The sequence below is a fragment of the Nerophis ophidion genome, unplaced genomic scaffold, assembly GCF_033978795.1.
Source record: "Nerophis ophidion isolate RoL-2023_Sa unplaced genomic scaffold, RoL_Noph_v1.0 HiC_scaffold_34, whole genome shotgun sequence".
In the NCBI taxonomy this organism is placed as follows: domain Eukaryota; kingdom Metazoa; phylum Chordata; class Actinopteri; order Syngnathiformes; family Syngnathidae; genus Nerophis; species Nerophis ophidion.
In genome coordinates, this window is record NW_026906956.1 from 623,309 (window position 1) to 650,229 (window position 26,921).

The following is a 26,921-nucleotide window of genomic DNA, read 5'->3' on the forward strand; positions in this document are numbered from 1 at the left end:
TAGGTTGGTAATGCATGTCATCCTGCCAGCTGCTATGCTGACACTTATTTTAGTAGCTGTCATTAAAGACAAGGCTGGTAAGGTAGGGACTATGGACAATTATCAACCTATCGCCCGGGCCAGCATGCTATCTAAAGTGCTGGAAAGTGTGCTAATATACAGAGTTGGGGATCTTATTTGCACCGCAGACATCCAATTTGGCTTGAAGAGCAAGTACAGCACTGACTTGTGTATTTATGCTTTAAAAGAAGCAGAAGAATAATACAGAGCGCAGGGTTCTACAATGTCGGTGGGGTTTATTGACGCATCTAAGGCATTTGACAGAGTCAACCATCTCCAACTCTTCAGCAATCTGAAGCACAGGGGTGTTGTGGGTATATTCTGGCATATTGCTACCACAGGCAGACCATGCAGGTCAAATGGGGGAGTAGTTTATCCTCTCTCTTTAGAGTTGGCAATGGGGTACGGCAGGGTGGGCTTCTATCACCAGGCAGAACAGGATGCATGATGGGGAACACCTTCATCAACCACTTGATGTACGCTGATGATTTGGCCATTATATCTCCCAGTTGTGCAGGCTTCCAGCAGCTTCTTAACATATGCTCACACTTTGGAGTCAGCCACAAAGAGTATGGTAATGATATGTAGGACCAAGGAGGATCAACATCCTCATTTCCAAGGTTTCTATTTGTCTGGTCAAACCCTGTCTGTGTGCAACAATGTCAAATACTTAGGCCGCATCATCAATGACAAGATGGAGGATGATGCTGACATGCTTAGACCGAGAAGAAAGCCAATATGCTGGTGAGAAAATGTCATTACTGCTCTGATAAGGCGAAGGTGTACTTGTTTAGAGCTTACTGCACCCCTATGTACACAGCACCCCTCTGGGTGAGGTTCAAGAAAAAGAACTTGCACAAACTCCAGGTTGCATATAATGAGTGTCTCAGAATCCTGCTCAGAAAGGCCAGGGGTAGTAGTGCCAGCAAGCTTTTTTGTGATTTAGGGATAAACACCTTCCACGCCACCCTGAGAAAACTGATGTTTAAGTTTATATGTAGACTGCAGGGGCCTGAGAATGCTTTTATTATACAGACAACCAATTCTAGGTGTAGTTCTGTTAGGTGCCAATCCTATATATGGAAACACTGGTATGTGTGCCTCATAATGCCAAGGTCCTGGGTTCGGATCTTTCTGTGTGGAGTTTGCATGTTCTCCCCGTGACTGCGTGGGTTCCCTCCGGGTACTCTGGCTTCCTCCCACCTCCAAAGACATGCACCTGGGGATAGGCCCCTCCCACCTCCAAGGACATGCACCTGGGGATAGGCCCCTCCCACCTCCGAAGACATGCACGTGGGGATAGGTTGATTGGCAACACTAAATGGGCCCTAGTGTGTGAATGTTGTCTGTCTATCTGTGTTGGCTCTGTGATGAGGTGGCGACTTGTCCAGTTTATACCCCGCCTTTCGCCCGAATGTAGCTGAGATAGGCTCCAGCACCCCTTGCGACCCTGAAAGGGACAAGTAGTAAAACATGGATGGATGGATGTTATCTGTGCCTTTAAAATAATGTGTAGAAGCGTCTTAATGTATATTTTTATTGCAGCTTAAATGTATGTTTTATTTTTTTACTGAATATGCACAAGCATCGATTTCAGTTTATTCTACAAATGGACTGGCATAGGTAACTCATTTTCACGAGTAGTTAAATTTGACAGAACAAGGACAACCATGGGGTTACAAGTAACATCATGTCATGGCTGACTTCAGTTTCCAATCATTTCTACAACTCTTATTTATTTGTGATGTAGTGATTGGAGCACATACTTGTTGCTCACTAAAAACATTCATGAAGTTTGCTTCTTTTATGAATTTATTATGGGTCTACTGTACATGTGAGCAAATGTGCTGGGCCAAAAGTGTACATACAGCAATGTTAATATTTGCTTACATGTCCCTTGGCAAGTTTCACTGCAAAAAGACGCTTTTGGTAGCCATCCACAAGCTTCTGCTTGAATTTTTGACCACTCCTCTTGACAAAATTGGTGCAAGTCAACTAAATGTGTTGGTTTTCTGACATAGACTTGCTTCTTCAGCATTGTCCACACATTTAAGTCAGGACTTTGGGAAGACCATTCTAAAATCTTAATTCTAGCCTGATTTAGCCATTCCTTTACCACTTTTGAGGTGTGCTTGGGGTCATTGTCCTGTTGGAACACCCAACTGCGCCCGAGACCCAACCTCCCCCCTGATGATTTTAGCTTGTCCTGAAGAATTTGGAACTAATAATCCTTTTTCATTGTCCCATTTGAAGCACAATACTACCACCAGCATGTTTGACTGTAGGTATGGTGTTCCTGGGATTACAGGCCTCACCTTTTCTCTTCCAAACATATTGCCGGGTATTGTGGCCAAACAGCTCATTTTTTGTTTCATCTGACCACAGAACTTTACTCCAGAAAGTTTTACCCTTGTCCATGTGATATCAGATGAAACAAAAATGTAGCTGTTTGGCCACAACACCCAGCAATATGGTTGGAGGAAAAAAAGGTGAGGGCTTTAATCCCAGGAACACCATGCCCACCGTCATTGCTGTTTGTATACTAACATTGCTGTATTTATAATAATATTGCTGTATATATACTGCATATAACATTGCTGTATATATAATAATATTGCTGTATATATACTGCATATAACATTGCTGTATATATAATAATATTGCTGTATATATACTGCATATAACATTGCTGTATTTATACTTTTGGCCCAGCATATTTGGTCACATTTTCAGTAGAGCCATAATAAATTCATAAAAGAAGCAAAGTTCATTGTTTTTAGTGAGCAACAAGTATGTGCTCCAATCACTACATCACACAAAATAAGGGTTGTAGAAATGATTGCAAATGGCCATGACATGATGTTCTTTACAAGTGTATGTAAACTTTTGAACACAACTGTATTTACATCATCCTCACAAGACAATCAAACTTGTCATCCACAATATATTTAAGAATAATGTTGGTAATGAAGTATAAAGTTAGTAAAGATGTGAGAGTAAGAAGTAAACAAAGCTGTTCTGTGTAACACAACTTGATGATGTTTCTTATAATAAACATCCAGTAGTTGATGTTGTCGCTCCTTCTCCTCTTTTCTTGGACAAAGTTCCTCCTCATACTTTGCTATCCTTCTTTGGCACATTTTCACACAATCACAACACTTTACACTCACATTAGTTCCCTACTTAGCGATGTTTAAATAACTTCCTCGTCTCTTTGTTCGCAGCTAACAAGCTAAGCTAACTAGCCAGCTAAACTAGCTGCAAGCTACCTTAAGTGAAGCTATCAAACAGGAGAAGTAAACTCAGACTAATGTATCCGGCTACAAACAATTATTAACCGTGTGTATTCTATGAAACAACATATATGTAAGAATACAGAAATATAATGCCCGCCTTTAGGCCTTCTCCGTCAGACGCCATCTTGCTTTATCACCCCATCGGTCCACGCATGCGCGTACCAGACGTCACTTCCGTTAACTTGTTTTGCTACACTTACTTACCATGCTTCTTTAGTCCTTCCATCGATCCATTTTCTACCGCTTATTCCCCTTTTGGTGGTCGCGTTCTTTGGTGTCATCTGTACTTCAATAACAATGTCATCATAAACCATTACATACAAAACAAACATTAAAAAATACGTTGTTCTTTATGAAATCGCACACCTTAAAGATGTATCTAGCAGCCTTAAATGGAAAACAAAACGATTTTTTTTTTTACTATTTTATAATAATTCATTTATTTCTGAAAAGGTAAAATATATTTTTTGTTAGGTTTCAGTAAGTATTTGGTTTAAAAAATATCATCATTTAAAAAATAAATGATGCGATGGGAGTTAGTGGCGCCCCCGTGCGTCATTCATTGCAATGGCAGAAGTGGTTGAAATTGTGGCGATACACCTTGTCCATCCATTTTCTACCGCTTATTCCCTTTTTTTAATTCCCTCTGAACACCAGGTTGACTGATGGAGGCCAGGTTGATTGACAATTGAAAGGGTGAAACTGTAGGACACAAACATTGTAAATGCATGAATTAAATGAACTTAATAATGTCATATCACGGACCACAGATTATTAAGTATTCCATGTGACTTAAATCTAAGTTTAACTTTGTCACACACCACTGTATGTATTGTTATAATGACTAAATACCAGTGACAGATGAGATGTCTACTATTTACCGGTGAATTCTATAAGTAACAGTACAACAAACGTCCACTAGATAGAGGCAGATGACAACAAATGAAAGTTAGCTGGCATGGACAAGTGATGTAATCAGAGATCGTCTAACATCATAAAAAACACACATTTCACAGCTAAATATGATTCATTGTGTACTATAAACATTAAAGATAGGTACATAGCAACAGCATAAGATGTAATAGTTGGTCAAATCCCCTCAGGTGACTAGAGGGCGCCTTGTTAGACACTGACTCCAAACCCGGGTTGGCCAAACTCTCTCTCCACACGACTCTGGAAAGGAGCACACATCAGTGACCTCTAGAGGACTACGCCAGTAAATACACAACATTGCTACTATGTCTTACATTGTTGTATTCATATATGTTTATTCATCCATCCATCCGTCTTCTTCCGCTTATCTGAGGTCGGGTCGCGGGGGCAGCAGCCTAAGCAGGGAAACCCACACTTCGCTCTCCCCAGCCACTTCGTCCAGCTCCTGGATCCCGAGGCGTTCCCAAGGTGTCTTGGGTCTTCCTGGTGGCCTCCTACCGGTCAGACGTGTCCTAAACACCTCCCTATGCGTTCAGGTGGCATCCTGACCAGATGCCCTAACCACCCCATCTGACTCCTCCATATGTTTATATTAATATATGTTTATATTGTTCACAAAATGAAAGTCTAAAATCATTTAATGATTTTGAAAACGTTCCCTGTATTTACTGGGTGGTGTGATCAATACCAACATGTACAGTAACGCCCACAAACACTTGCACTTTGTCAGCAAAGTTCTTGTAAAAAAGAAAAGCTAATGTCCCGCCTATCCTCCCCCGAGCCACTCACGACTTCATCTGGGACACAAAGGACAAGACAAAAAGTGAAAGACAGCTTTAAGGACTTCAACACAAAATGTGTGCATCCTTTCTAACGGCCACTGGGGGGCAGTAGAGGTAACTATTCCAGCAAGGTTTTCCAAAGTGTTTTACAAGGTCTGACTCCAATTGCCTACCTGGTCTGTGTGACTACACTCTGGCAACCCATGTTGTCTGATATAGTCCTCAAACATACATTTTGCTACTGTAAAGACACGCTGGAAAAGGTTGACATAGCGTGTAAAGTAGTCTTTAAACCACAAGTACACACCTGTTGTCCTGAGATGTAACAGGTAACTCAGTAATATTCATAGTAGCAGATCTTCCATCCATCCATTTTCTACCGCTTATTCCCTTTCGGGGTCGCGGGGGGCGCTGGCGCCTATCTCAGCTACAATCGGGCGGAAGGCGGGCTACACCCTGGACAAGTCGCCACCTCATTGCAGGGCCAACACAGATAGACAGACAACATTCACACTCACATTCACACACTAGGGCCAATTTAGTGTTGCCAATCAACCTATCCCCAGGTGCATGTCTTTGGAAGTGGGAGGAAGCCGGAGTACCCGGAGGGAACCCACGCATTCACGGGGAGAACATGCAAACTCCACACAGAAAGATCCCGAGCCTGGATTTGAACCCAGGACAGTAGCAGATCTTATCATGTAGAAATGTACCATCCTTATCTTTCATGATGGTCCCTGCTCTTAAAGGCCTACTGAAATGAGATGTTCTTATTTAAAGGGGGATAGCAGCTCCATTCTATGTGTCATACTTGATCATTGCGCCATATTGCCATATTTTTGCTGAAAGGATTTAGTAGAGAACATCCACGATAAAGTTTGCAACTATTGGTCGCTAATAAAAAAGCCTTGCCTGTACCGGAAGTAGCAGACGATGTGCGCGTGACGTCACGGGTTGTGGAGCTCCTCACATCTGAACATTGTTTACAATCATGGCCACCAGCAGCTAGAGTGATTTGGACCGAGAAAGCGACAATTTCCCCATTAATTTGAGCGAGGATGAAAGATTGGCCCTGCACTCTTCAGCATCTACATGCTGCCGCTAGGTGACATCATACATGTTAGCTTTCACTGTTATGCTGATGACACCCAACTCTACATGCCCCTAAAGCTGACCAACATGCCGGATTGTAGTCAGCTGGAGGCGTGTCTTAATGAAATTAAACAATGGATGTCCGCTAACTTTTTGCAACTCAACGCCAAAGAAACGGAAATGCTGATTATCGGTCCTGCTAGACACCGACCTCTATTTAATAATACAACTCTAACATTTGACAACCAAACAATTAAACAAGGCGACACGGTAAAGAATCTGGGTATTATCTTCGACCCAACTCTCTCCTTTGAGGCACACATTAAAAGCGTTACTAAAACGGCCTTCTTTCATCTCCGCAATATCGCTAAAATTCGCTCCATTCTGTCCACTAAAGACGCTGAGATCATTATCCATGCGTTTGTTACGTCTCGCCTCGACTACTGTAACGTATTATTTTCGGGTCTCCCCATGTCTAGCATTAAAAGATTACAGTTGGTACAAAATGCGGCTGCTAGACTTTTGACAAGAACAAGAAAGTTTGATCACATTACGCCTGTACTGTATATACCTTTATATACATATATACATACATATATACCTATACTGGCTCACCTGCACTGGCTTCCTGTGCACTTAAGATGTGACTTTAAGGTTTTACTACTTACGTATAAAATACTACACGGTCTAGCTCCATCCTATCTTGCCGATTGTATTGTACCATATGTCCCGGCAAGAAATCTGCGTTCAAAGGACTCCGGCTTATTAGTGATTCCCAAAGCCCCAAAAAAGTCTGCGGGCTGTAGAGCTTTTTCATTTCGGGCCCCAGTACTCTGGAATGCCCTCCCGGTAACAGTTAGAGATGCCACCTCAGTAGAAGCATTTAAGTCTCACCTTAAAACTCATCTGTATACTCTAGCCTTTAAATAGACTCCCTTTTTAGACCAGTTGATCTGCCGTTTCTTTTCTTTTTCTTCTATGTCCCACTCTCCTTTGTGGAGGGAGTCCGGTCCGATCCGGTGGCCATGTACTGCTCGCCTGTGTATCGGCTGGGGACATCCCTGCGCTGCTGATCAGCCTACTCTTGGGATGGTTTCCTGCTGGCTCCGCTGTGAACGGGACTCTCGCTGCTGTGTTGGATCCGCTTTGGACTGGACTCTCGCGACTGTGTTGTATCCATTGTGGATTGAACTTTCACAGTATCATGTTAGACCCGCTCGACATCCATTGCTTTCCTCCTCTCTAAGGTTCTCATAGTCATCATTGTCACCGACGTCCCACTGGGTGTGAGTTTTCCTTGCCCTTATGTGGGCCTACCGAGGATGTCGTAGTGGTTTGTGCAGCCCTTTGAGACACTAGTGATCTAGGGCTATATAAGTAAACATTGATTGATTGATTGATTTGTGGATGAGGAAAGTTAGAGTGAAGGACTATGAAAAAAAAGAAAAAAAAGGCGACGGCAGTGGTAGCGGTTCAGATGTTATTAGGCACATTTACTAGGATAATTCTGGAAAATCCCTTATCTGCTTATTGTGTTACTGTTAGAAAAATTGTGTGTAAATTATCAAAAAACTTTCAGCTCTCTGAGATTCCACTGAGCAGTTGAGAGCGTTACTAGTGTTTTAGTGAGATTATATGGTACCTGAAAGTTGGAGGGGTGTGGCCACGGGTGTGGTGACCGCCAGTGTCTCTGAGGGAAGCCACGTTTCCCGACAAGGCGAAGCGAAGGCAGCCGTGGGGGCCAGGCTAAGCTTTTTTTCCCCCTCCTCCACGGTGGAAGCATCCCACGTTCGGGGGCGGCCGGTCGGAGGAGGCAAGAGAGTCCGCAGGTGCCTCTTTGACAGGTGCAGGAGGAACGATGCATGCTCTCCGCGCATGTCTACGGTAAGAGCCAACTTATTACCACTATTTTCTCACCGAAACCTGCCGTTGGACATGTGGTAGGGAACCGTGTTCGCTTGACCGCTCTGTTCCATAGTAAAGCTTCAACGTCATCTTTCGGGAATGTAAACAAAGAAACACCGGCTGTGTTTGTGTTGCTAAAGGCGGCCGCAATACACCGCTTCCCACCTACATATTTCTTCTTTGACGTCTCCATTATTAGTTGAACACATTGCAAAAGATTCAGCAACACAGATGTCCAGAATACTGTGTCATTATGCGATTAAAGCAGACGACTTATAGCTGGGATCGGGGCTGGAACAACATGTCCGCTACAATCCGTGACGTCACGCGCACGCCTCATCATACGCGTCATCATACCGCAACGTTTTCAACAGGATACTTCACGGTAAATTTAAAATTGCAATTTATTAAACTAAAGCGTCCGTATTGGCATGTGTTGCAATGTTAATATTTCATCATTGATATATAAACTATCAGACTGCGTGGTGGCTAGTAGTGGCTTTCAGTAGGACTTTAAGTGGCTTGAAACAAGCGTCCAGTCAATGTTTGGCTTTACCGTGTCGGATTTCACATTTCACTTTCCTTTTCCTGGATGTTTTGCCACCAAAAGATTCAGCCTCACACTTTTCCTCTCCTCCCACTTTTAGTAGTTTGGCAACAGCGATTCAATGGCATGAATTGTTTCAGCTTTAGTTTTTACTTCCTGATCCAACACTGGCTTGGAATCTAACCCATGCAAGGCAGAAGTGCCAAATGTGACTGACGATCCCAAACACAAAGAAAAGTCTAAAATGGGTGAAGTCAGCAGAAAGCGAACAAGAGCCAAGGTGAAAGATGTTCTTCTGCTTGGAGACGGCACATATCTAACATTAACATACACACCTTGATGAGTTACCCACTAGATGTCTAAAGTCTGTGCTGAGCAGTTTGTCAGCACAATTCCTTCATCTCGTTAACGCAGGGGTCGGGAACCTTTTTGGCTGAGAGAGTCAAAAAGCCAAATATTTTAAAATATATTTCCGTAAGAGCCATATAATTTTTTTTAACACTGAACACAACAAAAGACGTGCATTTTTAAGTAAGACCAACATTTCTAGAGTATAATAAGTTTCTTATTATTTGTGATAACATTGTTATTCTGAAGCTAACTGTGGAGGGGGCGTGGCATGCGGGCCTGCAGCGAACTGGGATGTGCCAGTACCGGCTTCGAAATAAGCGACAGGTGCGTAGATGGCTCACCTGGGCCTTGTTATCTAATCACCTGTCGCTCTGTTATAAGCAGCAGCCAGGAGGAGAGACGGGGTTGGGGCTGGAAATACAATTGCTGGAAAGCAACTGAGAGACTTATTGAAGAATAAAACAATATTGTAACCCTGAAACAGGCTCTCATGTCGGTGCTTGGTGCTCCGAAGAACCCCCAGGAGGGCAAGCCCCACACTAACCAAAAATAAATAAATAATTTCTTACCATTAACGCAACTTTTTGAACAGGTGCGGTAGAAAACGGATGGATTAAAAATGCATGAGAATGTTTTATATTTTTAACATTATTTTTAACACTTTGATTACAAGTGGAATTATTCATTACTTATCGTTTTAAGCAACGTCAGCTCGGATTTATCCGAGAGCCAGATGCAGTCATCAAAAGAGCCACATCTGGCTCTAGAGCCATAGGTTCCCTACCCCTGAGTTAAGGTCTCACTTCAGACTGGAACATTTGCAAAGGCCTTAAAGGGGCTGTTTGCAACATTTACACAGATGTCTAGAGGGCGCTAACTTTCCAATTGATTTCACACAGCATATCCCTCCTTCTTTCAGCTTCTAGGACGTAATGATGTAACTACATACCTGCGTAACACATGCATTAGTTGTTAGCTAATAATAGTCATTTGGATGTAATGATGTAACTACATACCTGCGTAACACATGCATTACATGTTAGCTAATAATAGTCATTTGGATGTAATGATGTAACTACATACCTGCGTAACACATGCATTAGTTGTTAGCTAATAATAGTCATTTGGATGTAATGATGTAACTACATACCTGCGTAACACATGCATTAGTTGTTAGCTAATAATAGTCATTTGGATGTAATGATGTAACTACATACCTGCGTAACACATGCATTACATGTTAGCTAATAATAGTCATTTGGATGTAATGATGTAACTACATACCTGCGTAACACATGCATTAGTTGTTAGCTAATAATAGTCATTTGGATGTAATGATGTAACTACATACCTGCGTAACACATGCATTAGTTGTTAGCTAATAATAGTCATTTGGATGTAATGATGTAACTACATACCTGCGTAACACATGCATTAGTTGTTAGCTAATAATAGTCATTTGGATGTAATGATGTAACTACATACCTGCGTAACACATGCATTAGTTGTTAGCTAATAATAGTCATTTGGATGTAATGATGTAACTACATACCTGCGTAACACATGCATTACATGTGGCTGTTGTTAGCTAATAATAGTCATTTGGATGTAATGATGTAACTACATACCTGCGTAACACATGCATTAGTTGTTAGCTAATAATAGTCATTTGGATGTAATGATGTAACTACATACCTGCGTAACACATGCATTACATGTGGCTGTTGTTAGCTAATAATAGTCATTTGGATGTAATGATGTAACTACATACCTGCGTAACACATGCATTAGTTGTGGCTGTTATTAGCTAATAATAGTCATTTGGATGTAATGATGTAACTACATACCTGCGTAACACATGCATTACATGTGGCTGTTGTTAGCTAATAATAGTCATTTGGATGTAATGATGTAACTACATACCTGCGTAACACATGCATTACATGTGGCTGTTGTTAGCTAATAATAGTCATTTGGATGTAATGATGTAACTACATACCTGCGTAACACATGCATTACATGTGGCTGTTGTTAGTTAATAATAGTCATTTGGATAGTTCGATTAAATGTAAATCCTATCTTAACAATAACATGATTGCAAATTGTTTGTGGCCTCTCTTGGACTGCTTTTGTACGTGTGCACGTGTTCTCTGCACGTACGTGTTGACCAGACAGGGTGAGTGACCGCCGTAAACACCAATCATTTTATACGCACGCACAAAGACTGGTGATGTGCAATACCACTGATTTTTATTCAGAACCGATACCAAGTAAAATCCAGGCCGGTATCGGCAATATGGGTCTGATACTGATTTTTTGCGCAAATATACTGTACATTATGGGTCTGGTATTGTTTAAAAAGTAGTGTATTTCAAGTGTTGCTAATCTTGGCACCACCTTAAAGGCACCTGGAATGCTGTCCTCCGAGTCCTCCACCATAGGGAGGATCTTAGTTGTGGCATTTCCAGTTTTGCTGGCTTCAATGCCACAGTGTACAGCCAGCTTGGCGTAGATTGAGTGGAATTGCTGTGTGTTGGCATTGTTGTTGCAGCCTCCTGTTTATAATAAGAGAAGAGTACATACATAAGATTGTGCATTAGCACCCTCATCTTACATTCTTATTGACATATACATATATAGTTATTAATATTGTATTTCTTGAAATGCCTTATGCCTATATAAAAGATGAAACAATTAAAATGTTTCTCTTCGTTTCATATTTTCAGTTATCAACACACAGCACATGATTTATGAAGGTGAACAAATGTAACAAACAATCCTTGATGTGATTAAATGAGTGACTCATTAAAATATATTTTTTCTATTATTTTTTAAGTTTAAGTCTCAACGATAGTCACACACACACTCGGTGTGGTGAATTTATCCTCTGCATTCAACCCATCACCATGTTCAGATCCTGGGAGGTGAGGGGAGCAGTGAGCAGCAGCGGTGGCCGCGCTCAGGAATCATTTTGGTGATTTAACCCCCAATTCCAAGCCTTGATGCTGAGTGCCAAGCAGGGAGGTAATGGCTCCCATTGTTATAGTCCTTGGTACGACTCGCCCAGGGTTTGAACTCTCCACCTTCCAGTCTCAGGGCGGACACTCTAACCACAAGGCCACTGAACAGGTCTTATAGACTCTCCACCTTCCAGTCTCAGGGCGGAAAATCTAACCACAAGACCACTGAGCAGGTCTTATAGACTCTCCACCTTCCAGTCTCAGGGCGGACACTCTAACCACAAGGCCACTGAGCAGGTCTTATAAACTCTCCACCTTACAGTCTCAGGGCGGACACTCTAACCACAAGACCACTGAGCAGGTCTTATAGACTCTCCACCTTCCAGTCTCAGGGCGGACACTCTAACCACAAGGCCACTGAGCAGGTCTTATAGACTCTCCACCTTCCAGTCTCAGGGCGGACACTCTAACCACAAGGCCACTGAGCAGGTCTTATAAACTCTCCACCTTCCAGTCTCAGGGCGGACACTCTAACCACAAGACCACTGAGCAGTTCTTATAAACTCTCCACCTTCCAGTCTCAGGGCGGACACTCTAACCACAAGACCACTGAGCAGGTCTTATAGACTCTCCACCTTCCAGTCTCAGAGCGGACACTCTAACCACAAGGCCACTGAGCAGGTCTTATAAACTCTCCACCTTCCAGTCTCAGGGCGGACACTCTAACCACAAGACCACTGAGCAGGTCTTAGAGACTCTCCACCTTCCAGTCTCAGGGCGGACACTCTAACCACAAGACCACTGAGCAGGTCTTATAGACTCTCCACCTTCCAGTCTCAGGGCGGACACTCTAACCACAAGACCACTGAGCAGGTCTTATAGACTCTCCACCTTCCAGTCTCAGGGCGGACACTCTAACCACAAGACCACTGAGCAGGTCTTATAGACTCTCCACCTTCCAGTCTCAGGGCGGACACTCTAACCACAAGACCACTGAGCAGGTCTTATAGACTCTCCACCTTCCAGTCTCAGGGCGGACACTCTAACCACAAGGCCACTGAGCAGGTCTTATAGACTCTCCACCTTCCAGTCTCAGGGCGGACACTCTGACCACAAGACCACTGAGCAGGTCTTATAGACTCTCCACCTTCCAGTCTCAGGGCGGACACTCTAACCACAAGGCTACTGAGCAGGTCTTATAGACTCTCCACCTTCCAGTCTCAGGGTGGACACTCTAACCACAAGGCCACTGAGCAGGTCTTATAAACTCTCCACCTTCCAGTCTCAGGGCGGACACTCTAACCACAAGACCACTGAGCAGGTCTTATAGACTCTCCACCTTCCAGTCTCAGGGCGGACACTCTAACCACAAGACCACTCAGCAGGTCTTATAGACTCTCCACCTTCCAGTCTCGGGGCGGACACTCTAACCACAAGACCACTGAGCAGGTCTTATAGACTCTCCACCTTCCAGTCTCAGGGCGGACACTCTAAACACAAGACCACTGAGCAGGTCTTATAGACTCTCCACCTTCCAGTCTCAGGGCGGACACTCTAACCACAAGACCACTGAGCAGGTCTTATAAACTCTCCACCTTCCAGTCTCAGGGCGGACACTCTAACCACAAGACCACTGAGCAGGTCTTATAAACTCTCCACCTTCCAGTCTCAGGGCGGACACTCTAACCACAAGACCACTGAGCAGGTCTTATAAACTCTCCATCTTCCAGTCTCAGGGCGGACACTCTAACCACAAGACCACTGAGCAGGTCTTATAAACTCTCCACCTTCCAGTCTCAGGGCGGACAATCTAACCACAAGACCACTGAGCAGGTCTTATAAACTCTCCACCTTCCAGTCTCAGGGCGGACACTCTAACCACAAGACCACTGAGCAGGTCTTATAAACTCTCCACCTTCCAGTCTCAGGACGGACAATCTAACCACAAGACCACTGAGCAGGTCTTATAAACTCTCCACCTTCCAGTCTCAGGGCGGACACTCTAACCACAAGACCACTGAGCAGGTCTTATAGACTCTCCACCTTCCAGTCTCAGGGCGGACACTCTAACCACAAGACCACTGAGCAGGTCTTATAAACTCTCCACCTTCCAGTCTCAGGGCGGACACTCTACCCACAAGGCCACTGAGCAGGTCTTATAGACTCTCCACCTTCCAGTCTCAGGGCGGACACTCTAACCACAAGGCCACTGAGCAGGTCTTATAGACTCTCCACCTTCCAGTCTCAGGGCGGACACTCTAACCACAAGACCACTGAGCAGGTCTTATAGACTCTCCACCTTCCAGTCTCAGGGCGGACACTCTAACCACAAGGCCACTGAGCAGGTCTTATAAACTCTCCACCTTCCAGTCACAGGGCGGACACTCTAACCACAAGACCACTGAGCAGGTCTTATAGACTCTCCACCTTCCAGTCTCAGGGCGGACACTCTAACCACAAGACCACTGAGCAGGTCTTATAGACTCTCCACCTTCCAGTCTCGGGGCGGACACTCTAACCACAAGACCACTGAGCAGGTCTTATAGACTCTCCACCTTCCAGTCTCAGGGCGGACACTCTAAACACAAGACCACTGAGCAGGTCTTATAGACTCTCCACCTTCCAGTCTCAGGGCGGACACTCTAACCACAAGACCACTGAGCAGGTCTTATAAACTCTCCACCTTACAGTCTCAGGGCGGACACTCTAACCACAAGACCACTAAGCAGGTCTTATAAACTCTCCACCTTCCAGTCTCAGGGCGGACACTCTAACCACAAGGCCACTGAGCAGGTCTTATAAACTCTCCACCTTCCAGTCTCAGGGCGGACACTCTAACCACAAGACCACTGAGCAGGTCTTATAGACTCTCCACCTTCCAGTCTCAGGGCGGACACTCTAACCACAAGACCACTGAGCAGGTCTTATAAACTCTCCACCTTCCAGTCTCAGGGCGGACACTCTAACCACAAGACCACTGAGCAGGTCTTATAGACTCTCCACCTTCCAGTCTCAGGTCGGACACTCTAACCACAAGGCCACTGAGCAGGTCTTATAGACTCTCCACCTTCCAGTCACAGGGCGGACACTCTAACCACAAGACCACTGAGCAGGTCTTATATACTCTCCACCTTCCAGTCTCAGGGCGGACACTCTAACCACAAGGCCACTGAGCAGGTCTTATAGACTCTCCACCTTCCAGTCTCAGGGCGGACACTCTAACCACAAGACCACTGAGCAGGTCTTATAGACTCTCCACCTTCCAGTCTCAGGGCGGACACTCTAACCACAAGGCCACTGAGCAGGTCTTATAGACTCTCCACCTTCCAGTCTCAGGGCGGACACTCTAACCACAAGACCACTGAGCAGGTCTTATAGACGCGTTTACACTGCACACCAAATCTGATTATTTGTTGCCCTCAAGTGACAAAGATCTGATTTTTTGTGACAGTCCAAACTCTCCAAAGTCCTTCAAATCTGATCTTTTGGCATCAGATTGAGGCCACCTCAGGAAGTAGTCCTGATTCAAATTGGAATGTCATTTTATTAAGTGGAACTTCTGTCTCAACGTAATGCGACCTGAATGTGACTTGCTCATCAGCTTTGGGCGAGCTACGTCATTCGTGTGTGCCGTGGATATTTGTTTGCTCACCACAACATCCGCTTTTGGTGAGCAAAGACCACCACATTTTGGGTGCATCACTTGTCAGTAGTGTTTAAATAATAGGCTACATATAATATATATATTTATTTGTATATATTATTTACTTTGTTTCCAAAGAAATAGCGAAGGACGGGAATTCACTCTGTGGCGAATTGAAAACTAAAGCTCCTGTAGATCCACGCTGATGTCCGTGTCTCCTCTGACTAAACACTGCATGAACGTAGCGGCCGAGTGCATCAAGTCTGGATGCAAAATTGTCCTAAAAATATACTTTATTGCAAGTTTATGAGCTGAAGTACAATAATAATTAGAGTTATTTGCTTGTCCACACTCTCTCTAGACACCACTCTGGTCACCTTAGCTAGAGAGCGCCCCTAGTGGCCACCTCAGGTAAATGCTTGAGTGGCTTTTCTGGGAAATCACGTGACCTGGCAAGCACAACAGGTGTGTCAAGTTTGCAGCCCAACTTCCTCATCAGCTGTTTTTCTTCAACTGAAGCCCAACCTATCCATTGAACAACTAGTCAAACATTTGACTTGATAAGACATCTTGAATGAAGATATCTCAAATCAACATCTCTACATCTAGAAATGAGCAGTGCCTCTGAAGCTGGAAATAAGTGTTTTATTCTGAAAACAATTAGGGAAGGCCAGTTTATTTATAGAGCACAATTCAAAGTGCTGTACAGAAAATGACAAGAAGGCAACAATAAAATGGAAGTATCCATGGAAAATACTTCAAAATAAAAGAAGAAGAATCCTCATAAAACAAGGTTCTCAGAGCTAACATGTCAGAGATGTACTTTGGCACAAGACCATGAAAGGACTTGTACACAAGGAAAGCTGAGTAGCTACAGGAAGCCAGGACTGATATGGACTGATATGATCATATTTCCTAGTTCTAGTCAGGACTTGAGCAGCAGCATTCTGGGTGTACTGCAGTTGCTTTACAGCTGGTTTAAAGAGCCAAGTGAAAAGAGCATTACAGTAGTCCAAACTGCTGGAGACAAAGACTTAGTCTCTCCAAGTCTGATTCAGACATTATTCCTCTGATGTTGACAAAGTGTTTCAGCTGGTAAAAGCTGCCGATGTTATCGACTTCATGTGGCTGTTTAAGTTCAAGTCTGAGTCCATTATTACCTCCAGATTTATCACCTGGTTATTAGGTTTCAGTGAGAGTCTCAAGGTGACAAACAATAGTTTCTCTCTGCTAAATCTAAATGGATTACTTTAAGTCAACCACCTCACACAACATTTTAGTCAGCTAAAATGACAGTACATTTAGTCCACTCAAATAGAAAGTATAAAAGATAAGGTCTCTTTAAAGTTGATTTGAAAGCAGGTTTATCTTGACTATTGTACCTGCAAAACATTTGTTCAACAAAAGTAGCATGATCTAAAGCCTTTGCTAGGTTGGAAAAGTCAAAGATTTGTCCAATTCTGTGACATTAATGAGATTTTAAAGGACTTGTTGATGTTGATGTGTTACAAACCTCTTCCTTGTTTATAAGCTACATACAACATCACTTGTTCTTTGTTCATGCACATCATACATATCAATAAAGTGTTTGGATGTATTAATTCAATCAATGAATTGTTGGTTGCCAAAAAGTGATGCAAAGTAATATTTTGAGGCCGACACATCTCATCTGTGCATAAATTACTAGAATATCTTGGGCAAACTTTTTAACTGGCAGGCCACATCCATCACACGCAGGCTTGACAACTCTCTGAAAAAATAAATAGGAGACATTTTGTTGGCAGATTGTCTTCATCTCTACTGGTGTGGTGATTTTTCTGTTTGTTTGCTTGTTTTTACCTTCTTTATTTATGTGTGTCAGACAAATTGTTTGTAAATTATCAAAAAAAACTTTTCATTCTCTGAATTCCCAGTGAACAGACGGAAGCTGTCTTTGTTGCAATAATCCAAAGGCTTGGAAAATACCACTGTGGACGATGGGAAGAGACGGGAAGGGTTATCTATTGTGATCCAAGACCTGCCCAAGCTCGATCCAGGACCAGTACAACCCTGAGGCATCTTTTTCATTTGTGTTAATGTGACCGAAAACAATGGCTGTTTACATACCCCCAATTCCTTTTGAAACAGCTGTTGTTATGTAAACAGGGAACATCCATATAAAAGAGACGTGAACATTTTTCCGTGAGCGCGTGGGTGACACTGTAAGAGGTTACAGGTCGACATGTTTCTCCTCAAACTGAGCAAAATTGAATACCGTCTCTGTTTATTTCCTTGCTTCTTGTCTTGTTTAAAAGATGTCATCGATGTTTGAACCTGACATTGTGAAAAACATGTTTTACTATTTGAGTGAAACCCGTATTTCATTGGATACATGTCTTGGAGTAATAAGATCACACTGTAATAAAAACATGACCAAATAATTAATGTTGGAGTGCAGAATAACACAATTAACAGAATTAAATCAGTAAATGTCTTTCTTTTTTTTTTCCCATGAGAGGTCGCCACAGCACAACAATCATGATGATTCAGATCAATGTTTACCTTCCCATCCTGACCGGGAATCGTACCCACACCCACTGTCACACACAGCAGATGTGTATACCATTCCACTACTAGCATCAACAGAAGAACAGGTGAATTGTGTTATTTTACTCTCTTAAATTTGCAGTCATTTCCATTATATATTGTGTTTTAATAAAGAACTCTGTCATTCATTCTTTCTGTTGATATTTGACAAAATATTTCAAATTGTCACTTTTCCGACAAGGTAAAGGCTTAAGATCATTTAATACTTGTTTTGCATGACTGCAAGCTAAAAGTGTTATCATGTGTGTAATGACAAACCACCTCCAAAACAGAAATTGTATTTGACAAGTTTTTACTGAATAAAACCCCCAGAATGTACATGAAACATTGTACACATAAAACACTGAATATCAAGACTATATGAACGGCCTACCTTGTTTACTTCCCAAATGACATCCTCGGCATGTTTGGCAATCAAGCGAAAATATGATTATGCAAAAAGGAACGTAAAAAACAGCAAATTGTTTCAAAAAATATAAATATTTTGCAACGCTTTGTCATAAAAATGTTGTGTCACTGTCCCCCTCCGTCACACTAACTGGTAAGGTTGGCTACCCAATTCAGTACTTGTGTAGGTGATGACCCGATTCCCTCAGTACTATCAATTATGTAAAATCAAGTTGGATACCTTTGTTGCATGTGACGTCATGTCCGGTTTCAGACTAAACACGGGCTCAGGTAAACAATCACTCAAGCAGCACTCAGGCCGGACTCAGCCAAACTCCCTCTAAGTCATGTTGCCATTTTCAACACCCATAAAGTGTGCTTAATAAAAAAACAGCGCAAACATAAAGTAATGCGACACTCTTCCAAAATGCGCTATCTTATTGCTAATTTACATAGGATTTGCCAAAGACAGGCTACTATTTACATGAAGGATTTTACATGGCGATTTCAACACCTTGGAATTTGGTAAAGGAAACAACTAAGATTATAGTTCGAATTTTACAATTTTGTGTAATAACTATTCTTACAGTATTGACACTTTGTAGGGCGCAACCTAAAAAGTTAATTTCCTGAAAAAAAAAGCTACTTTCTAGTTTGACAACATAGCATAAATAGTTATACAGTGCTGCCATCTAATGGTCTTGGAAGTGCAACTGCATTGCAAATGAGACTAATGTCATCAGAAAAGAAGATAAAACAACTGGACAGCAGTTCTCATAATCATCATTCTTAAATATTACATCAAAAACAATTAATATTAGCATACGGAAGTAGTTAAAAATGGTACTAATGTTGCAAAATATTGTTAAAAATAATGATGAGATGTGACACAAGGTGATATTCACTGATAAGCAGCTGTCTATTGGTTTGAAAAGGAAAGAAGAAATCCTTGTCAATGTGATGACACATGAGCCCCAAATGATGACATCACAACTACATGGACACAAAGATCAACATCTGATAAAATATTGTAGACAAATGCAGATTGAAGGTGTTTTGTCAGCCACAAACAGCCAAAGAAGACATGGTGTAAGATGAGGAGCAATTAGTGCAGATGTGAAAGAAAAGTCCAAGTGTGATGAGGTCCCTCAGCGATGGAGACATCTCTCTGTGTTCCAGTGCACAAAGCATCCTGGAGGAAGAAGATGACTCAGCACATTCCCAACAAAAGCAGGTGCAGATGTTAGCAGAGTGAACATCATCTTCACACAAAGTCAGAAGAACATTTGGAGGTGTGTGAAAAAGCAAAGTCCTCACTGTGCTGTGTGTCACTCAGCCTTCAGCCTTCAGCCTTCAGCCTTCACGTCTCTCTGAGAGCTGGTTACCACCGTCACCAGCTGGCGGAGCACAAAACGCACCGTGAGCTGCTTACGCTGCTCATGCTAAGCCCACACCTCACTCTGGTGAAGGAAGTCCATCTTCACTCATATCACATCTTTGCAGCTGGGAATTCTGCTCTTCTACTTCCTGACTAGTCTAAGACTAAGTCTCCAAACAGGTTCAGCTTGGCTTCAAGGCTCATGTGCAAGCAGCCCTCCAGTGTCTTAGTCAGGTCAAAAGTTTCCATACACCTGTAAAGAACATCATGTCATGGCTGTCTTGAGTTTCCAATCATTTCTACAACTCTTATTTATTTGTGATGTAGTGATTGGAGCACATACTTGTTGCTCACAAAAAACATTCATGAAGTTTGCTTCTTTTATGAATTTATTATGGGTCTACTGTACATGTGAGCAAATGTGCTGGGTCAAAAGTGTACATACAGCAATGTTAATATTTGCTTACATGTCCTTTGGCAAGTTTCACTGCAATAAGGCGCTTTTGGTTTTTCACGCCTCTTGACAAAATTGGTGCAGTTAAGCTATATTAGTTGTTTTTCTGACATGGACTTGTTTCTTCAGCATTATCCACACATTTAAGTCTGGACTTTGGGAAGGCCATTCTAAAACCTTAATTCTAACCATTCCTTGACCACTTTTGAGGTGTGTTTGGGGTCATTGTCCTGTTGGAACACCCAACTGCGTCCAAGACCCAACCTCCAGGCTGATGATGTTAGCTTGTCCAGAAGAATTTGGAGCTAATCTTCCTTTTTCATTGTCCCATTTAAAGCACCAGTTTTATTGGCTGCAAAACAGGCCCAGAGCATAATACTACCACCACCATGCTTGACGGTAAGGATGGTGTTCCTGGGATTCAAGGACTCACCTTTTCTCCTCCAAACATATTGCTGGGTATTGTGGCCAAACAGCTCACGTTTTGTTTCACCTGACACGGCATGGACAAAGATAAGGCTTTCTGGAGGAAAGTTCTGTGGTCAGATTTAACAAAAATTGAGCTGTTTGGCCACAATACCCAGCAATATGTTTGGAGGAGAAAAGGTGAGTCCTTTAATCCCAGGAACACCATGCCAACCGTCAAGCATAGTGGTGGAAGTATTATGCTCTGGGCCTGTTTTGCTGTAAATGGAACTGGTGCTTTACGGAGAGTAAATGGGACAATGAAAAAAGGAGGATTACCTCCAATTTTTTCCGGACAACCTTAAATCATCAGCCAGGAGGTTGGGTCTTGGGCGGAGTTGGGTGTTCCAACAGGACAATGACCCCAAACACACGTCAAAAGTGGTCAAGGAATGGCTAAATCGTGTTAGAATGAAGGTTTTAGAATGGCCTTCCCAAAGTCCTGACTTAAACGTGTGGACAATGCACAAGAAACAAGTCCATGTCAGAACTGCCCCAATTTTGTCAAGAGAAGTGGTCAAAAATTCGAGCAGAAGCTTGTGGATGGCTACCAAAGGCACCTTATTGCAGTGAAACTTGCCAAAGGACATGTAAGCAAATATTAACATTGCTGTATGTACACTTTTGACCCAGCACATTTGCTCACATGTACAGTAGAGCCATAATAAATTCATAAAAGAAGCAAACTTCATGAATGTTTTTTGTGAGCAACAAGTATGTGCTCCAATCACTACATCACAAACACATAAGGGTTGTAGAAATGATTGCAAACTGAAGTCAGCCATGACATGATGTTCTTTACAAGTGTATGTAAACTTTTGACCAGGACTGTACATGAAGACAGACACGCTCAATGGCTTGCGCTCTCTATTTTGCTCATTTCAGAGACTCTGGGCAGGAGTTAAGTAGATGAGGTTTGCACATGTTTTAATACACACAAACCTTTAATAGATCAGGCCCTTGATGTTCATGATCATGAGCACTCATCAAAAGTTGGCTGTGATACTTTCTATTGTGTGGGCTTACACCAGTATCAAGCTACTCCTGATGGAGGGAAGCTTTTATTTCCCTGCTAAACTTGTAACAGGTGTCTACATCACACCTTCAAACAGCAAGTTTGCAAGTTAACCCTTACAAAGATACCAACAATCCAGAATGTAACAGAAGGTCAATATTATATTGAATATAGCGGACATAAAAGGTGTATAACAAAGATGAATAAGTCATAAATGATCGTCTTTGTGGGGGTAAACTTACAAAGTGTGCTTTGTTTATTGTTCTGGTTTCCAAGAAAGAGAAGATGTTTTACTTACCAGCTGCATGGTATTGGGCTGAAATGAAAGAGAAAGCAGGTGAAATTCACATCTGATGAATGCCGGCAGAGACTTGTTGGCGTCTTCCTGAAAGAGGAAACATTTGTGTCCCTCACCTTGTCTGCTTGGGCGACGCTTGATGATGAAGATGATGATGGTGGGGGCCGCCAGGAGGAGCACCACAGCGAGGACCGCCAGCGTGGCAGTGACGCTCACGTTGCCTGTTGGTATGGTATGATTGATTTGTTTGACAAGTCACATCAGGTGCTTCCATTGACACTATTCAACATGTGTCTTTCTCACCTTCAGGGCTTGCGTTGCTCAGGATGCTTCTTCTCTCCAGCTTGGTGACCAGGTCCTCCTTCACGCCAGACAGCTGGAACACACATTCGTACTTGCCCTCCACCTCGGCCGTCACCTCCACTTTCAGCTCCACCGACAACTGGAAGGTTCCGTCGTGGTTGGGGAGCAGCTCTCCGTGCTCCACGTCCTCGAAGATCTGCTCGCCGTCTTTCCTCCAAAACAAGTCGGCTCGGTCGGGGTAGAAACCTGTCGCCATGCAGGTGACCGGAGAGGATGGCGTCTTCTGGAGGAGGAACACCTTTGGAAGCTCTGCCCAGGAAGTCACGTGGGAATGGAGGATGACGTGGACAGAAGATGGAGGTAAAGATGTAACAAATGAAGGTAAGGATGGAACAAAAGGTAAAGGAGAAAATGAAGTTAAGATGGCAAAAAAAAAGGAGAGAATGGAGGTAAAGATGGAGAAAAAAAAGGAAACAATTAAGGTAAAAAGAAAGAGAAAAGGTGAGCATGAAGGTAAAGATGGAGAGAAAAGGAGAGAATGGAGGTAAAGATGGGGAGAACAAGAGATAAGGGAGGTACAGATGGAGCAAATGAAGGTAAAGAAGGAGAGGGAAGGAGAAAATTAAGGTGAAGAAGAAGAGAAAAGAAGAGAATGAAGGTAAAGATGAGGTGAAGAGGCAATAATGAAGTTAAAGATGGAGAGAAAAGAGAGAATAAAGGTATAAATGGAAAGAATGGAGGTAAAAATGGATAGAAAAGGAGAGAGTAGAGGCAAAAATGGAGAGAATAACATGGAGGTAAAGATGGAGAGAAATTGAGAGAATGGACGTGAAGGAGAGATAAGGCGAGAATGAAGTTAAAGATAAAGAGAAAATGAGAGAAAGCAGGTGAAGATGGAGAGAATTGTCATAAAGATTGAGAGAAAGGTTGAGAATAAAAGTAAAAATGGAGAGACATTGAGAGAATGGGGTAAAGAAGGAGAGAGAAGGCGAGAATGAAGTTAAAGATAAAGAGAAAAGGAGAGAAAGAAGGTAAAGATGAAGAGAATTGACAAAGATTGAGAGAAAGGTTGAGAATAAAAGTAAAAATGGAGAGACATTGAGAGAATGGGGTAAAGAAGGAGAGAGAAGGTGAGAATGAAGTTAAAGATAAAGAGAAAAGGAGAGAAAGAAGGTAAAGATGAAGAGAATTGACATAAAGATTGAGAGAAAGGTTGAGAATAAAAGTAAAAATGGGGAGAAAAGGAGGAAAATAGATAGAAAAGGAGAGAAATAAGGTAAAAATGGAGACACAATGGGAGAAAGAAGATAAAGATGGAAAAAAATGAGAGAATGAATGTAAAGGAGAGAGAAGGAGAAAATGGAAGTAAAGATGGAGAGAAAAGGAGGGAATGGAGGTCAAGATGGAGAGAATTGACAAAGATTGAGAGAAAAGTTGAGAATAAAAGTAAAAATGGGGAGAAAAGGAGGAAGATGGAAAGAAAAGGAGAGAACGAAGGTCAAACCCGATAGAAAATGAGAGAGAGAAGGTAAAGACGGAGACAAAAGGGGAGAATGAAGGTAAAGATGGAAACAAAATGAGAGAATGAAAAGAAGGAGAGGAGGAGAAATGGATGTAAAGATGGAGAAAAACGGAGAGAAAAAAGGTAAAGATGGGGAGAATAGGAGTGAATAAAGGTAAAGATGGATAGAAAAGGAGAGATTGGAGGTAAATATGGAGAGAAATGGAGAGCATGAAGGGAAAGATGGAAGAAAAGGACAGAAAGTGAGAATGAAGGTCAAGATGGAGAGAATGGATATAAAGATGGCGAGAAAAGGACAGAATGCAGGTAAAGATGGAGAGAAAAAGAGAGAATGACGGTAAAGATGGAGAGAAAAGGAGAATGAAGGTAAGGATGGAGCGAATAAAGGCAAAGAAGGAGAAAATGAAGGTAAAGATGGAGAGAAAAGGAGAATGAAGGTAAGGATGGAGCGAATAAAGGCAAAGAAGGAGAAAATGAAGGTAAAGATGGAGAGAAAAGAAGAGAAAGAAGGGAAAGATTCAGAAAAATGAGAAATGGAGGTAAAGATGGAGAGAATAGGAGCGAATAAAGGTAAAGATGGAGAAAAGGGGAGAACATTGTAGTAAAGAAAGAGGGAATGGAGGTCAAGATGGAGAGAAAAGGAGGTGAAGAGAAAAGAGTATGGAGAGAGAGAGAGTGTAATGTGAGTAATGTTCCTATAGGGGGAGTGCTAACATGTGAGAAGGTGAAAGTACAAGGTGTGCTTCTACCTGTTCTCATTAGGACCTTCTTCCCATACTCCACATACTTCTTCAAGTAAGAAGGACATAGCTCAGTGTAATAATACTTATTGTAGTCTAGTTCATGTGTGTCCTGGTCCCACTTGAGTTTGGTGGGGAAAGCTTGTTGTTTTGCTGCAGTCCATGTCCATGTCTTCACGTCCAACGATATGAAATCTTCTCCATCATAACTGTACTGCCTCCAACCTTTAACTTCATCAGTCTCATCATTCCATTCACATCCTGTCATCATCTGGACAGTGTGAACACCTGAGAGACACAAAGTGTTGTAAAGCAGAGAGAAACTAACACACAACATGTCTTGGTTGCAGCTTATTATGGGATGGACGGAGACAAGGTAATGTGTGTTTTTAATACACTACCAAAATATCAAATATAGTAGAATAGTAGAAAGTTCAACATAAACAAACCTCCAGTTTGGTTGAAACGCTTCATGGCTGTTTCAATGTTGTCTTTGTAGACATGTTCACCAACAACATTCTTCTCTGTTTCTATCTTCCAGTAGTTTGGATTCTCTGCTGTGATTTTGTTCATCCAGTCCTGTTTGGATTCTGCTTTCCTGATGTTGCTGTCATAGTAACTCACCTCAACTTCATCAACATAACCAACACTCACATACTCTGGGAAGTTTGGAACTTGAGAGCATGCGGTGGTGAAATACTGCAGCGTGTGAATCACTGAAAGACAAAACAACATTTGATTCTTGACTTTCATGTTGAACAATTCCTATTTGAAATGATGCTGTCTTCATTTCAACTTCAAACACGGCTGCTTCTCCCAGTAAACAATCACTTCCTGTTCCAGGAGACAATAACAGCGTGTGTCTTTGATGTCATGCATCTCACATTTATACCTCACTTTAAGACCACACACATGAAGAACTGCACTTATTTCAAGTGTCAAATAAATAGATGACATTATTGCCGGCAGAGAAGTGAAAGTTGTTTTTCCAGGTGAGGGGAAGTTCCAACTAGTGATGTCACTGCCAAAGCATGGAAATATAGCACCGCCTGATGGAATGTTGGCAATGGAATACAACAACAATATTATAATACTCTTCTTTTACATATTAGGACTATTACCAGTAAAAAAAACATTTAAGAATCATATTGAGTCACTTTTTAGACTTAAGAGTTCATCTTTCATGTTTTTTCTTCTCTTTTATTGTAATTAGACGTGTGTACTGTTATTTTGTATTTTTATTTTTCCTTTCTTTTATTTGTAAATAAATGTGTGCATTATTATTTTACTTTGAACTTTTGAAAAGAGGATCCCTATTTGCCGTGTGTGCGTCGGCTAATGGGGATCCTCAATAAACAAACAATAAACAATAATCCATCCATCCATTTCCTACCGCTTGTCCCTTTGGGGTCAATTATATCCATTATTTCACAATAATTCCCACCAATAAAGTGATTTTTGTGTACATTAAATACTTCTGATCTACATCTCATTTTATAACTGATACTCCTGATTGTTTCCTGGATTAATTATTGTCATTTTCCTATTTAAAAGTGAAACCGACGTTTGCGGAAATGCTAAAGTAAAAAGTTGGATGTATGTTGCTGTTAAAGTGAGACAACTTGAACAAGTTTGACTCGTTCAAAGTTTGAGCAACAAATGAAGATGCAAACTATTGACTGATGAGAAGAGAAGAGCGTCAATAATAATGAGAAGAAATAAAAGAGAGTATTTTGTATGGACTGAGCATGTAGGAATGAGGTGTATAAAGTTGTAAAGAAAGTGGACTTACCAGGCGTCACGCTGTGTGTTTGTACAACTAGGAGGAAGAAGCAAAGCAAGTTCATCATTAAATGTCACAAAAGTGCGGAAGTCCAGAAAAAAACAAAGTTTCTAGTTTTAATCCTCAGAGAAAAGCAAGGCGACGACAACTTGCTTGACGAGTAAACATGAAATGGACGCCAAGGCGGAAACCAGCTTTTATATCAAATCTCCCCTGAGCCAATGAGAATTGTACACGTCATTGTCACCAGGTAAGCTGGTTTGCTTTGCGCACACATTTGCTAACGGCTGATTTCGGGGAAATCACGTGACTTGAAATCACTTCCTGGAGGAGGATAGAAATATTTGACAGCAAGGCAGTTCCTCCACTGCAGCTAACACATGAATATTAACTCCATAAAAGTCATGTCATCATCACAAGA

General features: G+C 42.1%; 1 protein-coding gene and 1 long non-coding RNA gene across 5 annotated transcripts; both read right to left on the bottom strand.

Annotated features, from left to right (window-relative positions):
* Positions 1-1,154: 1,154 nt before the first annotated feature.
* Positions 1,155-6,260, bottom strand: LOC133546617 (uncharacterized). Its single transcript, XR_009805250.1, has 3 exons — positions 4,604-6,260; positions 3,561-4,529; positions 1,155-1,510 (listed from the first exon to the last, which is right to left on the bottom strand). It is a non-coding gene; the product is annotated as an uncharacterized LOC133546617 (long non-coding RNA).
* A 4,934-nt stretch (positions 6,261-11,194) lies between these two features.
* On the bottom strand, positions 11,195-26,689 carry LOC133546613 (major histocompatibility complex class I-related gene protein-like). Of its 4 annotated transcripts, none has more exons than XM_061892397.1 (8): positions 26,510-26,688; positions 25,167-25,433; positions 24,727-25,005; positions 22,456-22,764; positions 22,269-22,373; positions 22,153-22,170; positions 19,860-19,939; positions 11,393-11,521 (listed from the first exon to the last, which is right to left on the bottom strand). In XM_061892397.1, the coding sequence occupies exons 1-7, from the start codon at positions 26,565-26,567 to the stop codon at positions 19,896-19,898; spliced, it is 1,080 nt and encodes a 359-aa protein (XP_061748381.1). In that variant the 5' UTR covers positions 26,568-26,688; the 3' UTR covers positions 11,393-11,521; positions 19,860-19,895. The 4 variants fall into 4 exon arrangements, 3 of the variants coding, with proteins under 3 accessions (XP_061748379.1, XP_061748381.1, XP_061748380.1); XR_009805249.1 differs by lacking the exon at positions 11,393-11,521 and adding an exon at positions 18,431-19,734 and having other exon boundaries at positions 22,097-22,170; XM_061892396.1 differs by lacking the exon at positions 11,393-11,521 and adding an exon at positions 18,431-19,734.
* Between the last annotated feature and the right edge of the window lie 232 nt (positions 26,690-26,921).

What these genes read in the sequence shown, in the direction of transcription:
- LOC133546613 (XM_061892395.1), bottom strand. Translation starts at nt 26,567, where the DNA reads ATGATGAACTTGCTTTGCTTCTTCCTCCTAGTTGTACAAACACACAGC. An exon ending in GCGTTTCAACCAAACTGGAG is followed by an intron (nt 25,006 to 25,166) that starts GTTTGTTTATGT and finishes TGTGTCTCTCAG; the next exon opens with GTGTTCACACTGTCCAGATG. An exon ending in GAAGGTCCTAATGAGAACAG is followed by an intron (nt 22,765 to 24,726) that starts GTAGAAGCACAC and finishes CTTCCTGGGCAG; the next exon opens with AGCTTCCAAAGGTGTTCCTC.